Genomic DNA, 15,656 nt, shown 5'->3' with positions numbered 1-15,656 from the left:
ATCGTTTCTCCTGTTATTGCAACTGCGATGGATCTTGGAATTGCCCGGGCAGAGTAACTACTAACAAATGTACAGGAGGCGGCAACCAAAATGCAGGCGCTTGTGGAAACTGCCAGATTGATGGACGTACATACAGAGGCGGTAGTAATTTCCAGTTGGGCAGAGGAGGCAATCGTTTCTCCTGTGAGTGCAACTGCGAGGGATCTTACTATTGCCGTTTAACTACTAACAAATCCACAGGAGGCGGCAACCAAAATGCAGGCGCTTGTGGAAACTGCCAGATTGATGGACGTACATACAGAGGCGGTAGTAATTTCCAGTTGGGCAGAGGAGGCAATCGTTTCTCCTGTGAGTGCAACTGCGAGGGATCTTACTATTGCCGTTTAACTACTAACAAATCCACAGGAGGCGGCAACCAAAATGCAGGCGCTTGTGGAAACTGCCAGATTGATGGACGTACATACAGAGGCGGTAGTAATTTCCAGTTGGGCAGAGGAGGCAATCGTTTCTCCTGTGAGTGCAACTGCGAGGGATCTTACTATTGCCGTTTAACTACTAACAAATCCACAGGAGGCGGCAACCAAAATGCAGGCGCTTGTGGAAACTGCCAGATTGATGGACGTACATACAGAGGCGGTAGTAATTTCCAGTTGGGCAGAGGAGGCAATCGTTTCTCCTGTGAGTGCAACTGCGAGGGATCTTACTATTGCCGTTTAACTACTAACAAATCCACAGGAGGCGGCAACCAAAATGCAGGCGCTTGTGGAAACTGCCAGATTGATGGACGTACATACAGAGGCGGTAGTAATTTCCAGTTGGGCAGAGGAGGCAATCGTTTCTCCTGTGAGTGCAACTGCGAGGGATCTTACTATTGCCGTTTAACTACTAACAAATCCACAGGAGGCGGCAACCAAAATGCAGGCGCTTGTGGAAACTGCCAGATTGATGGACGTACATACAGAGGCGGTAGTAATTTCCAGTTGGGCAGAGAAGGCAATCGTTTCTCCTGTAAGTGCAACTGCGAGGGATCTTACTATTGCCGTTTAACTACTAACAAATCCACAGGAGGCAGCAACCAAAATGCAGGCGCTTGTGGAAACTGCCAGGTTAATGGAGGCTCATACAGAGGCGGCAGCGATTTTCAGATCGACAGAGAATGCAGTCGTTTCTCGTGTAGATGCAACTGCGATGGATCTTACTATTGCCGTTTAACTACTAGCATATGTTCTGAAGGCAGAAACGGTGCTTGCAGAAATTGTAAAGCATATTTTTTATTCTATTTTTTAATTATATATTTTATTCAGAAATATGCAACCCTTTACAATATATGATTGCCCTGGGTCAGGATAAGCATTTAAAAAATATTAACTAATAAACAAATTATAACAATCGAATAAGTTTTAATATTTTACCTCTATATATTTCTGTTATTTTCTGTTATGTTAGGCCTTTTGAAAAAATTCAAAAGCGTGTTACATGATTAAAAAACTTCATTCTATATGTAATTTTATATTTATAAATTACATATTATACATCTGATATAATTGTATTTAGAAATATTGTTTTTGAATTTTTTTCTAAATAGAATCCTATATAATGATGTGTTTCCAGCATACATCGAAATTCAAAATACTATTCAATGTTTGCCACAATCTTTGTACAGATAGACAATCAAATAAAAGGTGATTAATGTCCTCCTTTTCACACGGACAGAATTCACAATTTGCATTAGATCTTTATTTTCATTTGTATTGAAAGGAATTACAATTCAAAATATTGTTTAACAACTTATAATTAAATTCACTAAGTCTTTTGTCATACATGTTCTTAACCTTTCTTTCATAAATATCTTTCCAATTTTCTCTACCAATATTAAATAAATTGCTAAATGCAGATTGGTAGCAAGGTGGTTTGAATTTTTTATGAAGCAAGTTTACATAGTAGAATTTACATCTCTTATCGAATATATCAATGTGTTTCCTTATGAAAATTATAAACATTTCTTTTCAGTATTTTTGAATAAAAACAACACTTCATATCAAAACACTCACTTTTTTTCTTAATTACTTTCTTTAAAATATTGTATTCACACAACCAAACCAATTATTTTTCTTCTTTAGATCATTTGAAAGTTCTTGTAGTGTTTTGAATTCACCATTTTTGTTCAATAACTCTTTAACAAACAAAATTTTACTAATTACCCAGTTTTTAAAAATTTTCCCTTCTGTTCAAACAGAGTATTATTCCACAGTGGTTGTTGTGCAAATGTTACATTTGAAAGTTCAGATATATTAATTAACCTTTTATATTCATTAAAACAACACAGCATTTCTTTATACACAGTAGATAGATTTAACAAACATACAATTTTTTCAACTTTTCTTTCAGATATTGATAGTATATAATCGATATCTAATCCCGTGTTTTTATATATCCTTGAAATATATTAATAGGCATGCAAGATTCATCGACAAGTCTTTAAACCCATGATGCTTTTATAGCCGTAAGTTTCAGGTCTATGTCTACTAGACCAACGCCTCCGTCCTCAATTTTACCAATTATTGTATCTCGTTTTATTCTATCTCTTTTATCCCAAATAAAATTGAAAATGCTACATTTGATCTTTTTTAAGAAATCTTGATTAGGGAGGGTTAAATTCGACCTTACGTAAATCAGTTTTGGAATAGCTAGAGAATTTACTATACAAGTTTTTCCAAAAACAGTAAGTTTTCTTTTTTCCATGATTCAAAAAGTTTTTCCATATCATCGTAATTTTTTTTCCAGTTTAAATCAAAACATGGTTTTTTATCATGTCCAATAAAAATTCCTGGACATCTTACAGCATCGTTTCATTCGTTTGTAACATTAATTTCGCCAATATTAGAATGTTTATCTTTAAGTTTTCCAAGAAGTATACATTGTGTTTTGTTTAAGTTAACTTTAGATCCAGCATGATCACAAAAAGACTTTACTGTTTCAATGGCTTTGTCTAAGGAAAGCATGTCTCTAAGTGCAAAGGTAACATCATCAGCATGTTGTAGATTTTTAATTTCTGTACTCACATTAGCAATTTTATACCCTTTATATCATTATTAGTTTTAAGTTTTATAGCTAAAACTTCTGCAATAAATAAATACAATAAAGCTGAAATATGACATCCCTGTCTTATACCACGCGACATTTCACATGTTTTTGAAATCCAGCCATTGTTTCTTATTCTAAAAATTTGATATGTATACAGTATTTTTACCCATGAAATAAAATTATCTCCAAAATCAAATTTTTTAATTACTTTAAATAAAAAGTTCCATTCTACCGAATCAAATGCTTTTTCGAAATCTAAAAACAATAATAATCTGTCTTTATTGTTCTCCATGCAATACTCGTAAATATCTAAAATAGTTCTGGAATTGGCGTCAATAAAACGACTTTTGATGTATGCAGTCTCTTCGTTACCGATTAAATTAATAATTTTTTGTAGCCTTCTTGCTAATATAAACGCAATAATTTTGTAGTCAGTGTTTGTCAAACTAAGAGGTCTGTAATTTTTTAGCTATTAATTATCTCCTTTTTTGAAAAGAACAGTAATTAATACTAAACGTTGTGAGAATGACAGTTCTCGTCTTTCAAATATTTGCATGAGCACATCATAAAATAAAGGACTAATTAGTTTCTAAAAACACTTGTAAAATTCACTTGGTAATCCATCTAACCCAGGAGATTTGTTATTTTTCATATTATTTATAGCTTCTTTGCATTCTGCGAGTGTAGGTCTAGAATCTAGTATATATTTTTCATTCTTCTTTAATTTTGGACAGTTAAAATCTTCTAAATAATCACATATTTTTTCGTCTTCAATTTTTTTTAGTTTGATACAGATTTTCATAAAATTGTGGCATTTCCTCTAAAATATCAAAATTAGATGTAACGGTTTCATTTCCTCTATTTAAATCGTATATGGTATTATTTGTTTGATGTTTCTTTTCTAGTCCTAAAAGAAATTTGTATTTTTTTCACTTTCACTTATCCATTTTGTTCTAGATCTAACTTGTGCTCCTTTAGCTATTTCATTATATGATGCATCTAAATCTGATTCTAATCTCCTTTTTAAATTCATGTCTATTTCTGAACTAGGTAAGTTTTCAATATAATCTATTTCTTTTTCTGTGGATTTAATTTTATATCTTAAGTTGTTTTTAGACTGTTTGGAATATATTATAGAGAAATCCCGAACTTTTACTTTGAATAATTCCCATTTAGAAGTAGCGTCTAGAGAATCATCTAACTGATGAAAGATAGAATTAATACCTTCTTTATAATCTTCTTTTTCTAAGCGAGAGATATTTAATATCCAGCGGCCTGAGCCTCGTTCTAATGTATTGAAATTGGCACATATTTTTTTAATATCTTTGGTCACTCATTCTTGTGTTATTATTATGCGTTCCCGGTACGTGCCTTACAACAAAAGTTTTTATCTGGTTTAGGTTAATATTTTTAGCAAAGATATAATCAATTCTGCTTTTGGGGGTATTCTCGGAATCACACCACGTGCGTCCATCTTTATGTGGATTTTAAAAAAGGCCAAAGATTTTTAAAAACAAGCTGATTTAAAATTTCTAATAAACGTTTCGAAGATTTGTCATTTTTCTTTTCCATGCAACAGTTAAAATCTCCTCATAAAAATACTTTACTTTCTTGTGGTATATTGCATGTGATGAAAGTTTTGAGTCTATTAAAAAGGGTATACTGGCATTATCACTATTTGGTGCATAAATGCTTACAAAACTTAATATCTCGTCATTTAATTTTACATTTACTAAATCTTTTCTTGCGTCTTCTGATTGATGTGTATTAATTGTGAAGCATATGGAAGAACCTGTGGGCGCGGGTCCTTTCAAATGGACCAGGGTTGCTACAGATATAGCTGTACCTGTAACTGCGATGGCTCGTGTAACTGCCCTGCCGGGAAGACCAAAAGTATTTGCTTACTTTACAAAAATACGACATAACAAAAAATCGCTCTCATAGGCATCGTCATTTACAAAAGAATTTAACTAACGAGTTGCGACCAATGAATGTCAACTAATCACAAACTAATCAGTGTTATATTCAAATATAAATATGGAAATTGTTAAATGCAATCCTAATTTTCAGCATTAAACAAAAAGAATCCTTAAATCAATGTTTTTGGTGTTTCTCTCTCTCCTCTCTCTCTCTCTCTCTCTCTCTCTCTCTCTCTCTCTCTCTCTCTCTCTGCAACACCTACTGTATTTTTTAGTTTTCGTTTGTGACAAACAACTTCAGCTCTACCAAAATTTTTTGTTAATAGAATTTACTTATCGTGAAATATAAAAATGTGCTTTTCAGCGTCCATCAGACAAATAAACTTAATTATTGGGAAAAGTGGAAAAGTGCATGCATGTGACATATAAGTTCTAAAAAATTTCATAAATTGAAAATTGATAATTAATTTGACAATGGTATGATTATTACCTACATTAAGATTTTATCAAATTAATGAAACCAACAAAAAGTTATGTTTGATTATGTGCCCATATATGTCATATAGCAGATAAAAAAAACCTTGACCAAATAAATTTGGGGTTTTGTGCTCATAAAACGTTAATGAGTTTTTGTGTTGCTGTTTAAAAAAGGAGAACCTTGTGTTCAACCTGTCCGTTTGTCTGTTTGTAGACAAAGTGTTGTCTGATCGATATTTTGTTTGTTATTAAAACACTTTGGTCCGTAATAGCAGCGTCTGGTCAGAGTCTGTCACAAGCTTTCAGTTATCTGGGGTTTTTTTAACGAAATATTTTTCTTTAGAAAGTTATGCGTTCTGGAATTACACTTTCTGAAGTGATAATACTTTGCCAGTTGGCGAGCATTGTTTAAACACTCGTTGTACATGTACATTTAACTATGGAAAGACGATGTAAACGATATATTCAACTTGTTTTCTACGAAACAAAACTGCAATTTTGCGGAGGGTAACAGTAATTGGGGTACCAAGTATTTCTGTGTTATTATTTACAATATATTCCAATGGTATTTTCTTAACAGAAACAACGCCATTAAATGCATATTATGAACCAGCAGACCTTTAAAACAATAACAAAAAGCAGCTTATAATATGTAGCTTTACTCCCTAAATTAGCTTTACAATTTAACGTTGACATTTATTCTTTCTTTGACAACTCTCTCATTGTGTGATTGTTCTCTATCTACAACTTCTGGTCAAACAGGTACTCTCCAAGACCCTTGCCTGCTCTCTTCAGCTGGCTGATCTTATCTCCAATCTCCTTGATGGCATTCACTTGTTCATCCAAGAAATCGTGTTCCAACACATGAGATAGCTGAAATTAGTGGTCAATATTGCGTAGATGTAGATGTCTCGACATTCAATATTTATATTCGTTTTGACCGAAATATTTGCATGCACAGTGAATCAAAACCACTATAATTAAAATACAATGTTGCACGTTAATATATATTTTACATTTACATATAGAATTTCTGAGTGTTAAACATTGCACCCTTTCCAAAAGCTATTGTGAAATAAACACAGTGTTTACCAAAGAAATTAAGCTGGTTTATGACGAAGACCTTTTGGTTTGATGTATTGCAATAAATAACGCTTTAATTTTATTTCAACCAAGGAAAATAAATGATGGAACCCAGTTATGAGCAATGAAGATAATCATTAGACTTAATTTTGACCAATAAAAATAATGATAAAACCTCATTTCAACTAATGAATAAAATGATGAAAAAAATAAGTTTCAACCAATGAAAATAAAGGACGTACATGAGCATCATCATCGTGCCCGCTGTGGATTTTAAGCAGTTCTTCATTAACGTATCGTTCTAGCACCAGAGTGTCCTCCATAGCAAGCAATCCGTTGAACCAGCTGTCACGCATGGATTTCTGGGTAATGAAAGAAAAGTAAAAATAGTACATGTCATTTTTAAGGGAATTATAAACTTCAGTTGGTAATTGAAGTCGTCAGAAGAGATTTAGATTACTTACGTCACAATCGATCCCGCTAAGAGCAGTTGCATCACCGGTCATAAAGTTGCAAATCTGATAGAAAGTAAAACAAATTGTTCTCACACTTCGTGCAATCAAATAAACGATATACAATCATATTAAATTACATTTTAAAACATATTGTTATGTGTCTTTATTTTGACTGTCTTACATGTATCTAAACAACAGTAAATGAAAGTTCATTTGATTTGTCTTAAATCTTAAAAAATGCAATGATAACACTACTGTCTATGATACCTGAAAGAAAAGCAGATGAATTGCTTTGATATAAACTGATAACAATATCTACACTTATACATAATATGGACCTATTATACCATTTTGTATTAAATGTAACGTGATTGTTCTAAATCCAAGTAAACTCGGTATAAAGTCGCAATAAAAAAAATGGATTCTTGTCACATTAATTTTTTCATATTTAAAAAAAATGAAAATGTAAGCAATCAGAAGAGATAATATCAATATTACTTTAAAATTGTACCAATAAAAATCAAATTATATTTTTGCGAAAAAGATTAAGTCATTTCCATTTCTTTTCCTCAAATTTTAAAGCGAACTTTTAAACCAAAAAATAAGAGTTACCTTGTGCTTTTACTAATTTTTCGACGAGTATATTTTTTCCTGTAAAATTGGTAATTTTGGTCACCCCCCCCCCCCCAAAAAAAAAAAAAAACCCTGTGATATTTTGCTAGGATTCTGTTCCGTCAGACATATATATATATAGTCCTGCCTAAAATTTCGATCAAATGCAGAAATGATATTAAACATTCCATTTAAAATAGTTTTGACTTTTAAGGTAATAATCTTAACGAGTTTTGTGTAATCTTAACCCTGACAAGGACCATTGCTTAGGTCTCGGGTATTGTGTTACTTACACAGGAGGTGGTTTTTGTAAAGGTCAAGGTGGTGCTGTCCAGACCCTTGGATACTACGTCACAGACGTCTTGCAACTGAAAGTAAATAAGGAGTGTTCAACATTGTAAACAGTGCATCACTGGTATGTACACAGTCATTGATAACAGATTACAGTACCTGTTGAAAAATCTGATGTAAGTACATAACTTTAAAAGGAGTGTTTGAAAGAAGTTTTTAGATGACTGTATACATTATTGTTGCTTTGTACATGAAGCGTACTCATATGCACATTTATTGATAACCGAATTACTCTCTTTACCTTTTGATATAATCTGTATGAAATAGGTTTTAATAAGAGGAGTGTTTGGATGTAAATCTTTGAATTACTATATCAATTTGGTAAAATGTTGTTTTACTGCTGTAGTCCTCATAACTGTTTTTTGTCACCAGGATCTATTTTCATTGGAGAATGGTGAAATGACTTTGTTATTTTATTAGGGTCCATTAAAGACAGAATAATAATTAATATGATTGTTAGGCGAATTTTCTTATAAATGCTTTCAAAAAAAGAGACAAAATACCATGAATTTTAAATGAATTAGTGAAATACTTATACATATTATCTTAATAACATGTTCATCTTTGTATTAGCTATTATTTTGACTACATAGATATGTAAATTGTTTTAAAATATGTAAGCGCCATATATGTGTATACACAGGATGTACCTAATAGCTGCATGTATATACATATAATTGTGTATGTGTTGATCTTTTATTTAGAGCTTTCTTCCAATGATTGTGAGCGTGTACCGGTATGCCTTCTGATCCCAAAATTGAAAAAAAAAATTCAAAAGACATGTAGCTTAAAATGTGGCGATCGATGCATAAATATAACTTAGCATGCTCTGAAATATTCGCTATCCTTATCCTTATCCTTTCGTCAACGAAGGTGATATATAATATGCTTTCTTTGTTGTCAAAGCAGCAGCGATCATTGCGCAAAATATTACACAACCTGTTGGCAATGTTTGCTACCCTCATACCCTCTTAAATCACCCAATAAAAACATTTTACATCTTTGGTTGATAATTAAATTAGTTTAAATTTGACCTTTAGTGTTACTTTTTTTTAACTCTGACGTTAACGTTCCCACATCTCTTGTTGATGTACTACACAAATGTTTGCAACCTCCATACCCTTATGAAACACTAAAAATCATTATACTGTTTTTACAAATGATTTTTCTTTCTTTGATACTAAAAATAGCCTTAATTTGACCTTGATTTCCTTCATCTGGACGTCCCCGCCCCTCTTGTTGATGTACTCCATCAACTTCTCAGCGTGAGATCTCTCCTCTTTGGACGCCTCGGAGAAAAACTTGGAGAATCCGGGGAGGGACACATCAGCCCGGGCAAAGTACTGCGACTGGAATTTAAAATGAAAAGTACTAAATGCACGTAGAACTGCGACTGGAATGGAAAAATTACGAAGTAACTACTGTCAGGACTTCATAGTTTTGCTCTAATTTCAACCCACTGTCATTGAAAATATTTAATATTTAGTTATTTTAACCTGATTTAAATGAATAAGCAAGAGACATTGCATGTAAGTTGTTGTTGCAATTAATAAGTCTTAAGTTACTAAATAACTATAACCATTAAGTTCCAAGAACTGTAACACATGAAGAGTTACGGTATATGTAGCCATTCACCATGCGTCATTACCGAATAACAGTTGCCATTTTAGAAAGCGTGATTGGATATGTACTTTATCATTATTTTATATCTTGTTATAACAGTAGATGTATTTTTGTAATCTTTTTTTTTAAATTACAACGTTATATGAAAACATAATCATGTTTAATGACTTGCAAGTAGAACACCTTGGAATGGGTTCATGGTGCACCTCAACCGAGCAATCAATTTAGAGAATACGCGTACGACAGGTTACGCTGCAAATTGATTACCTAAAAACCATTAAGGTGTAAAATGTTCAAATCAGTTCAACTTTCAAATAAAGAAATATACTAACGAGATACTTATGTGAACAAAATGATCTTCAATTCATCTCTCGTAGAATAGAAATAGAAGTGATTAAGCTTGGTTGGCTTGTAATTCAGGCGTTATATATTTTACTGTCGTAACTTAGTGAAAGTAACTAAATTGTTATTCGCATATTTACGTTCTTTTACGAACTAAAGATTAGCAGAAGTAACTTTCTCGGTATTCACGCGTTACATTCTTTTTCTCACGTAAACTTACATGTAGGATAAAGCAACTGGCTTGTAATTCACGCATTATATATTTTTCTTACGTAAACTTGGTAGTAGTAACTGGCTTGTAATTCAATTCATGCGTCATATATTTTACTCACGAAAGCTTGGTAGAATATAACTTGCTTGTAATTCACGACTTATACATTTTACTGACGTAAGCTTGGTAGAAATAATAGGCTCGTTATTCACGCCTTTTACATTTTAGTCACGTAATCTTGGTAGAAGTAACTGGCTTGCAATTCATGCGTTATATATTTTACCCTTGTACGCTTGGTAGAAGTAACTGGCTTGTAATTCACGACTTATAATTTTACTGACGTAAGCTTGGTAGAAATAATAGGCTCGTAATTCACGCCTTTTACATTTTACGCACGTAATCTTGGTAGAAGTAACTGGCTTGTAATTCACGCGTTATATATTTTACTTACGTAAGCTTGGTAGAAGTAACTGGCTTGTAATTCACGCGTGATCTGGTCATTCAGCGCCGTGATGGTTGTATCTTTGAACTTCTGACGGACATTTTTCACGTCTATGTATAATAAATATGTCAAAAACAATCACAGATGTTTTCCTCTGCATCTTTTTTATTTATCAAAATAAAAGTTTATCCTGTTCAAGAATTTCTGTAACTCGTATTAAAAAAAATTGAAAGAATAGTTAATTAAACTTAATATCCTGATTTATTTGTTTAGACATAAGTATTTCTAATTATATATTATACAAATATGTACACAAGGTAGATGAATAAGTGAAAACACATTGTCACCGAAACAAATACCATTAAAATGATTATAATTATAAATTATTCAGATTCTCAAAGTACAATCCCATTACGACAAATCTTTTAAATGGATTTTTTTTAAATTACACTCACCAGCGTATGCCAGGGCAAGAAAAGCGAAAACGACGAGATACTTCATGGTTTCAGATAAAATGGCTGCTGTTCAGAACACCTTCGTAATAATGACATGAGATATCAGTGATATAGAGAGGCCGAGCAAAGTACAGCCACGGGTATCGGTAAGCATGGGACCAGGGCCAAGGGTATTTATAACGGGACATTGGCCTACAAACTACTAGACGTTATATAACTATGTTAAATTCTTAATCAGCCAAGCCCTTAAATTCAGACTTTTATTGCAATGATGCAAATTTTGATTTCATCTGATTGAATGAAAACCAAGTTTATTCAATTATTTAAGTATGATTTGATATGCAAACAAGTACTACATTATATATTAAAAATTAATATTAATTTTGAATACAATATGATAAATTTCAAATATCACACTACACCGGTCATATAATAAAATGAAGTATACATTGCTTTTTCAAACAGTACTAAGTGAGGCTTTGGAAGGATGCCAAGTGACAATTGTGTTATTTAAGTTCAAGTAAGAGGTGAAAGTTAGTGCATGTATATAAATACAATTTTAGCAGCTTACATAAGAAGATGGACATGTTACTTATAAAAACTGTTGTCAATATCTCCTTTTATATGTTCATTATATGCAATATAATATATTCAAACTCAAATTAACAGAACATGGTGCTGCATCAAACTTGACATGTCAATGGCCAATCGGAAGGTCCGGAACAATCTCGAATGTTTGCAACTTTGCAATTGGTTTATTTATCTTTCGTCATCTTTTTGTGATAATGAAAAATGTTTCTTCTAATATTTGACATCTCATTCATTTGGAACGTGAAATTTTTAGCGTTATCTATAGGCCGCCATTGTATCATGGTTGATATAATGTAAAGTTCAATATATCTTTAAACTTAGGTACAGTTCAAACTTTATCAGTGATGGTGTATATTTATATGAATTACAGATGTTATCTAGGTTTTAGAAAATCCAGAACATGTCCCTTGCACATTTAAAGATAAACAATATATATAAAGTATGAAATGTAAAAATTAAAAATTGTATTATATGGCAATTAAATACGACTTAATTTCTTGTACTAATTCCTAACCATCAAATCTTTAAGATTCAGGGGTATACTGAAAAATAATATATTATGTTGAACAATATTTTCATAATTAATACCAGATTGAACTATTGCTGCAAATATTGATTATCACATACAAAAGACCTCAAGTAATTGTTTACATCAATTTATGTATCATCTTAAGTATTAAAGTACTGTACAAGCGGACACCACCTATCGGTTGTTTGACCGGAAGTACCCTTTGCTCCCGTAGTTTGTTTCTAAAATTTTAATGGTGAGCACACGATGAGGTTCTTTGTGACTGCGTTATTTGGTTTGGTGATTGCTCTGCTGGGGTACCATGGACACGCACGGCTGGGTGGGGTCACAGCGAGCGCCAGCAAGGCCCCTGTTTCCGGTACGTTCATAAAACTGTCAACCACTACTCCATTTGCGTTGTTTTTTTATGCATAGTTATGTAATATTTTCATACACAATTTTGAAAGTAGGAGAGAAGCAAGCTACATTGTAATTTTTAAACCTAATCGGTTTCATGGTTGTTTTCATTAAATTTATATAAGCATGACATTTTGGTACAGTTTTGACAATAGGTGAGAAAAAAAGGCAAACATATTTCTTTTAATAATTTGTTACTTTTTCACAAAAGGAACAACAGGGGTTAGGGTTAAAAGTGTGTGCCATATCGTAACGTTTTGACCATTCACTTGAAAAATGTCATGATAATTAGTTCGCTCTTCCAAAAGGTTCAAAATGGCATCAAAAGGCGTCTAAAAGATTCTCAAAATTCGTATTTTAATGAAATTGATAATAACATGGTGTCATTAACAAAGCCATTTTTGTGTTTGTGTTTTTCAGACCATGTGCCGCTTGTGGAACAGAACTTTGTTAAGATCAATAGGAAAGGACTCAGCAAAATGATCTCCGACTGTTTCAACCTCTACTATCAGTACCTTTCTATGGTACTGATTTTTTTCTCATAATGCTGTATCTATTTTCTCTTCATTTTATTGATCTTTCAAAATATGTTATCATCTAAAACTTCTCCGTACTTGTATATAAATGATATTGTGAAGTTTTTTTTTTGTTTTTTTGGGGTTTTTTTTTTTTTCAAAAATATCATCTTAATTTTCAAGTATTTATTATCACCATAATTTTCAATTATTTTATATGAATCATAACAAAGTCATCAGTCAGCACATTTCTGAGTCTATTGTTATTGTTGATGATTTTGTTTTTGAAAAATACCTTCTTAATATAGATTAATCCTTAATATACAGGCCAATTATTTTGGACGTGCCGATGTCGCACTTCCGGGATTTCAAAAATTCTTCACCACAAGTGCCGAAAGGGAGCTAACTCGTGCCAAGGACATGATGGAGTATATGAACAAAAGAGGGGGAACTTTGGATCTATTGCCAATTAAGGTGACCAATGTTGGAAGACATCGACACGCTCTGTAGTGTCTGGGTTTTGGGTATTTTGTTTCCCGGAGAGAGAGAGAGAGAGAGAGAGAGAGAGAGAGAGAGAGAGAGAGAGAGAGAGAGAGAGAGAGAGAGAGAGAGAGAGAGAGTCACGGCAAAGTTAATATCTCGGCATTTTCATCTTTGATATAAGGTGCAGACAATATGACTGTTAAAGAGTAAAGGGACACTATCGGTATGACGTCTTTAGAAATAGAACCATTTTAACAAGACATTGGACTTTCGGTAGGATGTAGCTATCTTTTTCTTGCATCTTGCATCAAAACCAGTTAAACATGACGCTGGTTTCAAGTGATATATACACAGATTGCGTAGTCTTAACTCAAAAGCCAGACAAATTGTGTTGATTACAAAGAGTCATGGCTGCGTAGCCAGCAATGAAATAGACAGGCCTACGTCACATTGCAGTTTGACACAACTACCCAAAGTCCAAGCTCTTGCTAAAATGGTTCTAAACAGGATAAATTACTATGCGACTTAATCTATACTGGATATTTTCCCCGCAATTTGGTTTGAAATAGCCCTATTAGTTAAAGCGTCAACGTTTGACCTGCAAGTCGTGAGTTAATAACCGGCTAGGGTTTTGCAACTTTAAACTTCATACAAAATTATAAAATGCATTTTATGAAGAAAAAAAAAATTAAATTAATTTATTTTTATAACGGTGATTATATTCTAATTATTGTGTAAAATATCAGTAACCAATATCCCCTTAAAAGTTCTTTAGGATGAAAAGTTTACTTGATTTTGTTTGGGAAACAATTGAAGGAGCTAAATGTGGAATAATACAAATTATTTCGGGGGAGAATTTAGGGATTGTTCGTTAGGATAAAAGTTCATTAATTCGTCTCTATATATAATGAATATCATATTTCGTTGAACGTTGAAAACAATTCATGGGAAATGGATAACCACGAAAATTGAGCCCCACGAATAATGACATTTCCAAGTATTTTGAGATTTACTGGTATATAATTTCACGGTGTTACTACTATCATCAAACTAATATATCATTGCTCTCATTTCAGAAACCAGTGACAGGAGACTTCAGCGACGGGAGGTCCGCACTAGACCTAGCACGAAGACTGTCTCGGAAGCTAAATGCGAGGGCCTTGGTGAATCACAACATTGCTGTGTCAAAACGGGACCCAAACGTAAGCACTAGACAAAATAAGCGACATCAAAAAATGCTCGGAAAATAAAATGAACCTATTAAATTGTCCACAGAAATCTCTGGTGTTGATGTTCACAATTTGCAAAGATATAGAATCTAGTAGATAACCCATTAACAGAATTCAGAAGAATTTAGTGTAAACCAACGTTTATTCGCGACGACTTTATTTCGCGAATAATTTGAGTTAAATTGGTTCGCGACGGCTAATTTCGCGATCAAGCCTTATCTACAATCGTGTGGTTATAACACCCGTTGGGCAAGGACTGGTTTGCGGCGAGAAAAATTCGCGACGAAGAGGCTCTCGCGAAAATTCCTCGCACGCGAAAAAAAGTTATTTTACAGTATAATAGATCTCCACGATTGATAAAATAATAGAAAGAAAATTCCCTCAAATTCATCACGTCATATCAAGTACAATTTACGTCATGTAACACCTGCTGCTATGCGTTGTTAATACCTTAGCTAGTATACCTGTATATTTTCTCCATTATTTGTTGCAGTTGAAACTATTTTATGAGGAGACCATTATCGATGGACAGGTGGATGTAATAAAAGAGCTGGGGGATCTAATTACCCGGCTAGACCTCATGAACAAGTCTCAGAGGGGTGGACTCGCACTGTACATGTTTGATCTAGAGCTACAGAAATAGTGATCCAAACAGTCTTTCATGATGTAAAAAGTTCGAAATAAAATTCCACATCACTGTTGTTTTTCTTACTGTAGACTAATATATTGTGCTGTTGTATGTTAATACATGTACAATGTATATGATATATATACCATTATTGTTGTCAACATTTGAGACTGCTTTAATTTTTAGTGTACAAACTTCTAAGTGAGAGCAGAATCTAGTTAAATGCATTTG

General features: G+C 33.0%; 2 protein-coding genes across 2 annotated transcripts; one reads left to right on the top strand and one right to left on the bottom strand.

Annotated features, from left to right (window-relative positions):
- Positions 1-6,123: 6,123 nt before the first annotated feature.
- LOC105336310 (yolk ferritin) lies at positions 6,124-11,213 on the bottom strand. The gene is made up of 7 exons (XM_066068894.1): positions 11,055-11,213; positions 10,609-10,709; positions 9,184-9,330; positions 7,924-7,998; positions 7,028-7,081; positions 6,806-6,925; positions 6,124-6,353 (listed from the first exon to the last, which is right to left on the bottom strand). Exons 1-7 carry the CDS (start codon positions 11,098-11,100, stop codon positions 6,222-6,224), a joined length of 675 nt encoding a protein of 224 aa, XP_065924966.1. The 5' UTR covers positions 11,101-11,213; the 3' UTR covers positions 6,124-6,221.
- A 1,157-nt stretch (positions 11,214-12,370) lies between these two features.
- Positions 12,371-15,494, top strand: LOC105336322 (ferritin, lower subunit). The gene is made up of 5 exons (XM_011440581.4): positions 12,371-12,532; positions 12,991-13,094; positions 13,413-13,559; positions 14,645-14,770; positions 15,291-15,494. The coding sequence occupies exons 1-5, from the start codon at positions 12,421-12,423 to the stop codon at positions 15,438-15,440; spliced, it is 639 nt and encodes a 212-aa protein (XP_011438883.1). The 5' UTR covers positions 12,371-12,420; the 3' UTR covers positions 15,441-15,494.
- Positions 15,495-15,656: the final 162 nt, after the last annotated feature.

The sequence above is a fragment of the Magallana gigas genome, chromosome 8 (assembly GCF_963853765.1).
Source record: "Magallana gigas chromosome 8, xbMagGiga1.1, whole genome shotgun sequence".
Taxonomy (NCBI): domain Eukaryota; kingdom Metazoa; phylum Mollusca; class Bivalvia; order Ostreida; family Ostreidae; genus Magallana; species Magallana gigas.
The sequence above is the reverse complement of the archived record's forward strand: the minus strand, read 5'-3'. Positions and strand labels throughout refer to the sequence as shown.

Bases quoted from the DNA above. Each gene is read 5' to 3' on its own strand.
- LOC105336310 (XM_066068894.1), bottom strand. From the start codon at position 11,100: ATGAAGTATCTCGTCGTTTTCGCTTTTCTTGCCCTGGCATACGCTG. The intron at 9,331-10,608 runs GTAAGTAAAATA...TTTAAATTCCAG, and splicing joins GTTACTTCTACCAAGCTTAC to TCGCAGTACTTTGCCCGGGC. The intron at 7,082-7,923 runs GTAAGTAACACA...ACTTTCTATCAG, and splicing joins TTACAAAAACCACCTCCTGT to ATTTGCAACTTTATGACCGG.
- LOC105336322 (XM_011440581.4), top strand. From the start codon at position 12,421: ATGAGGTTCTTTGTGACTGCGTTATTTGGTTTGGTGATTGCTCTGCTG. The intron at 12,533-12,990 runs GTACGTTCATAA...TGTGTTTTTCAG, and splicing joins CAGCAAGGCCCCTGTTTCCG to ACCATGTGCCGCTTGTGGAA. The intron at 14,771-15,290 runs GTAAGCACTAGA...TATTTGTTGCAG, and splicing joins TGTCAAAACGGGACCCAAAC to TTGAAACTATTTTATGAGGA.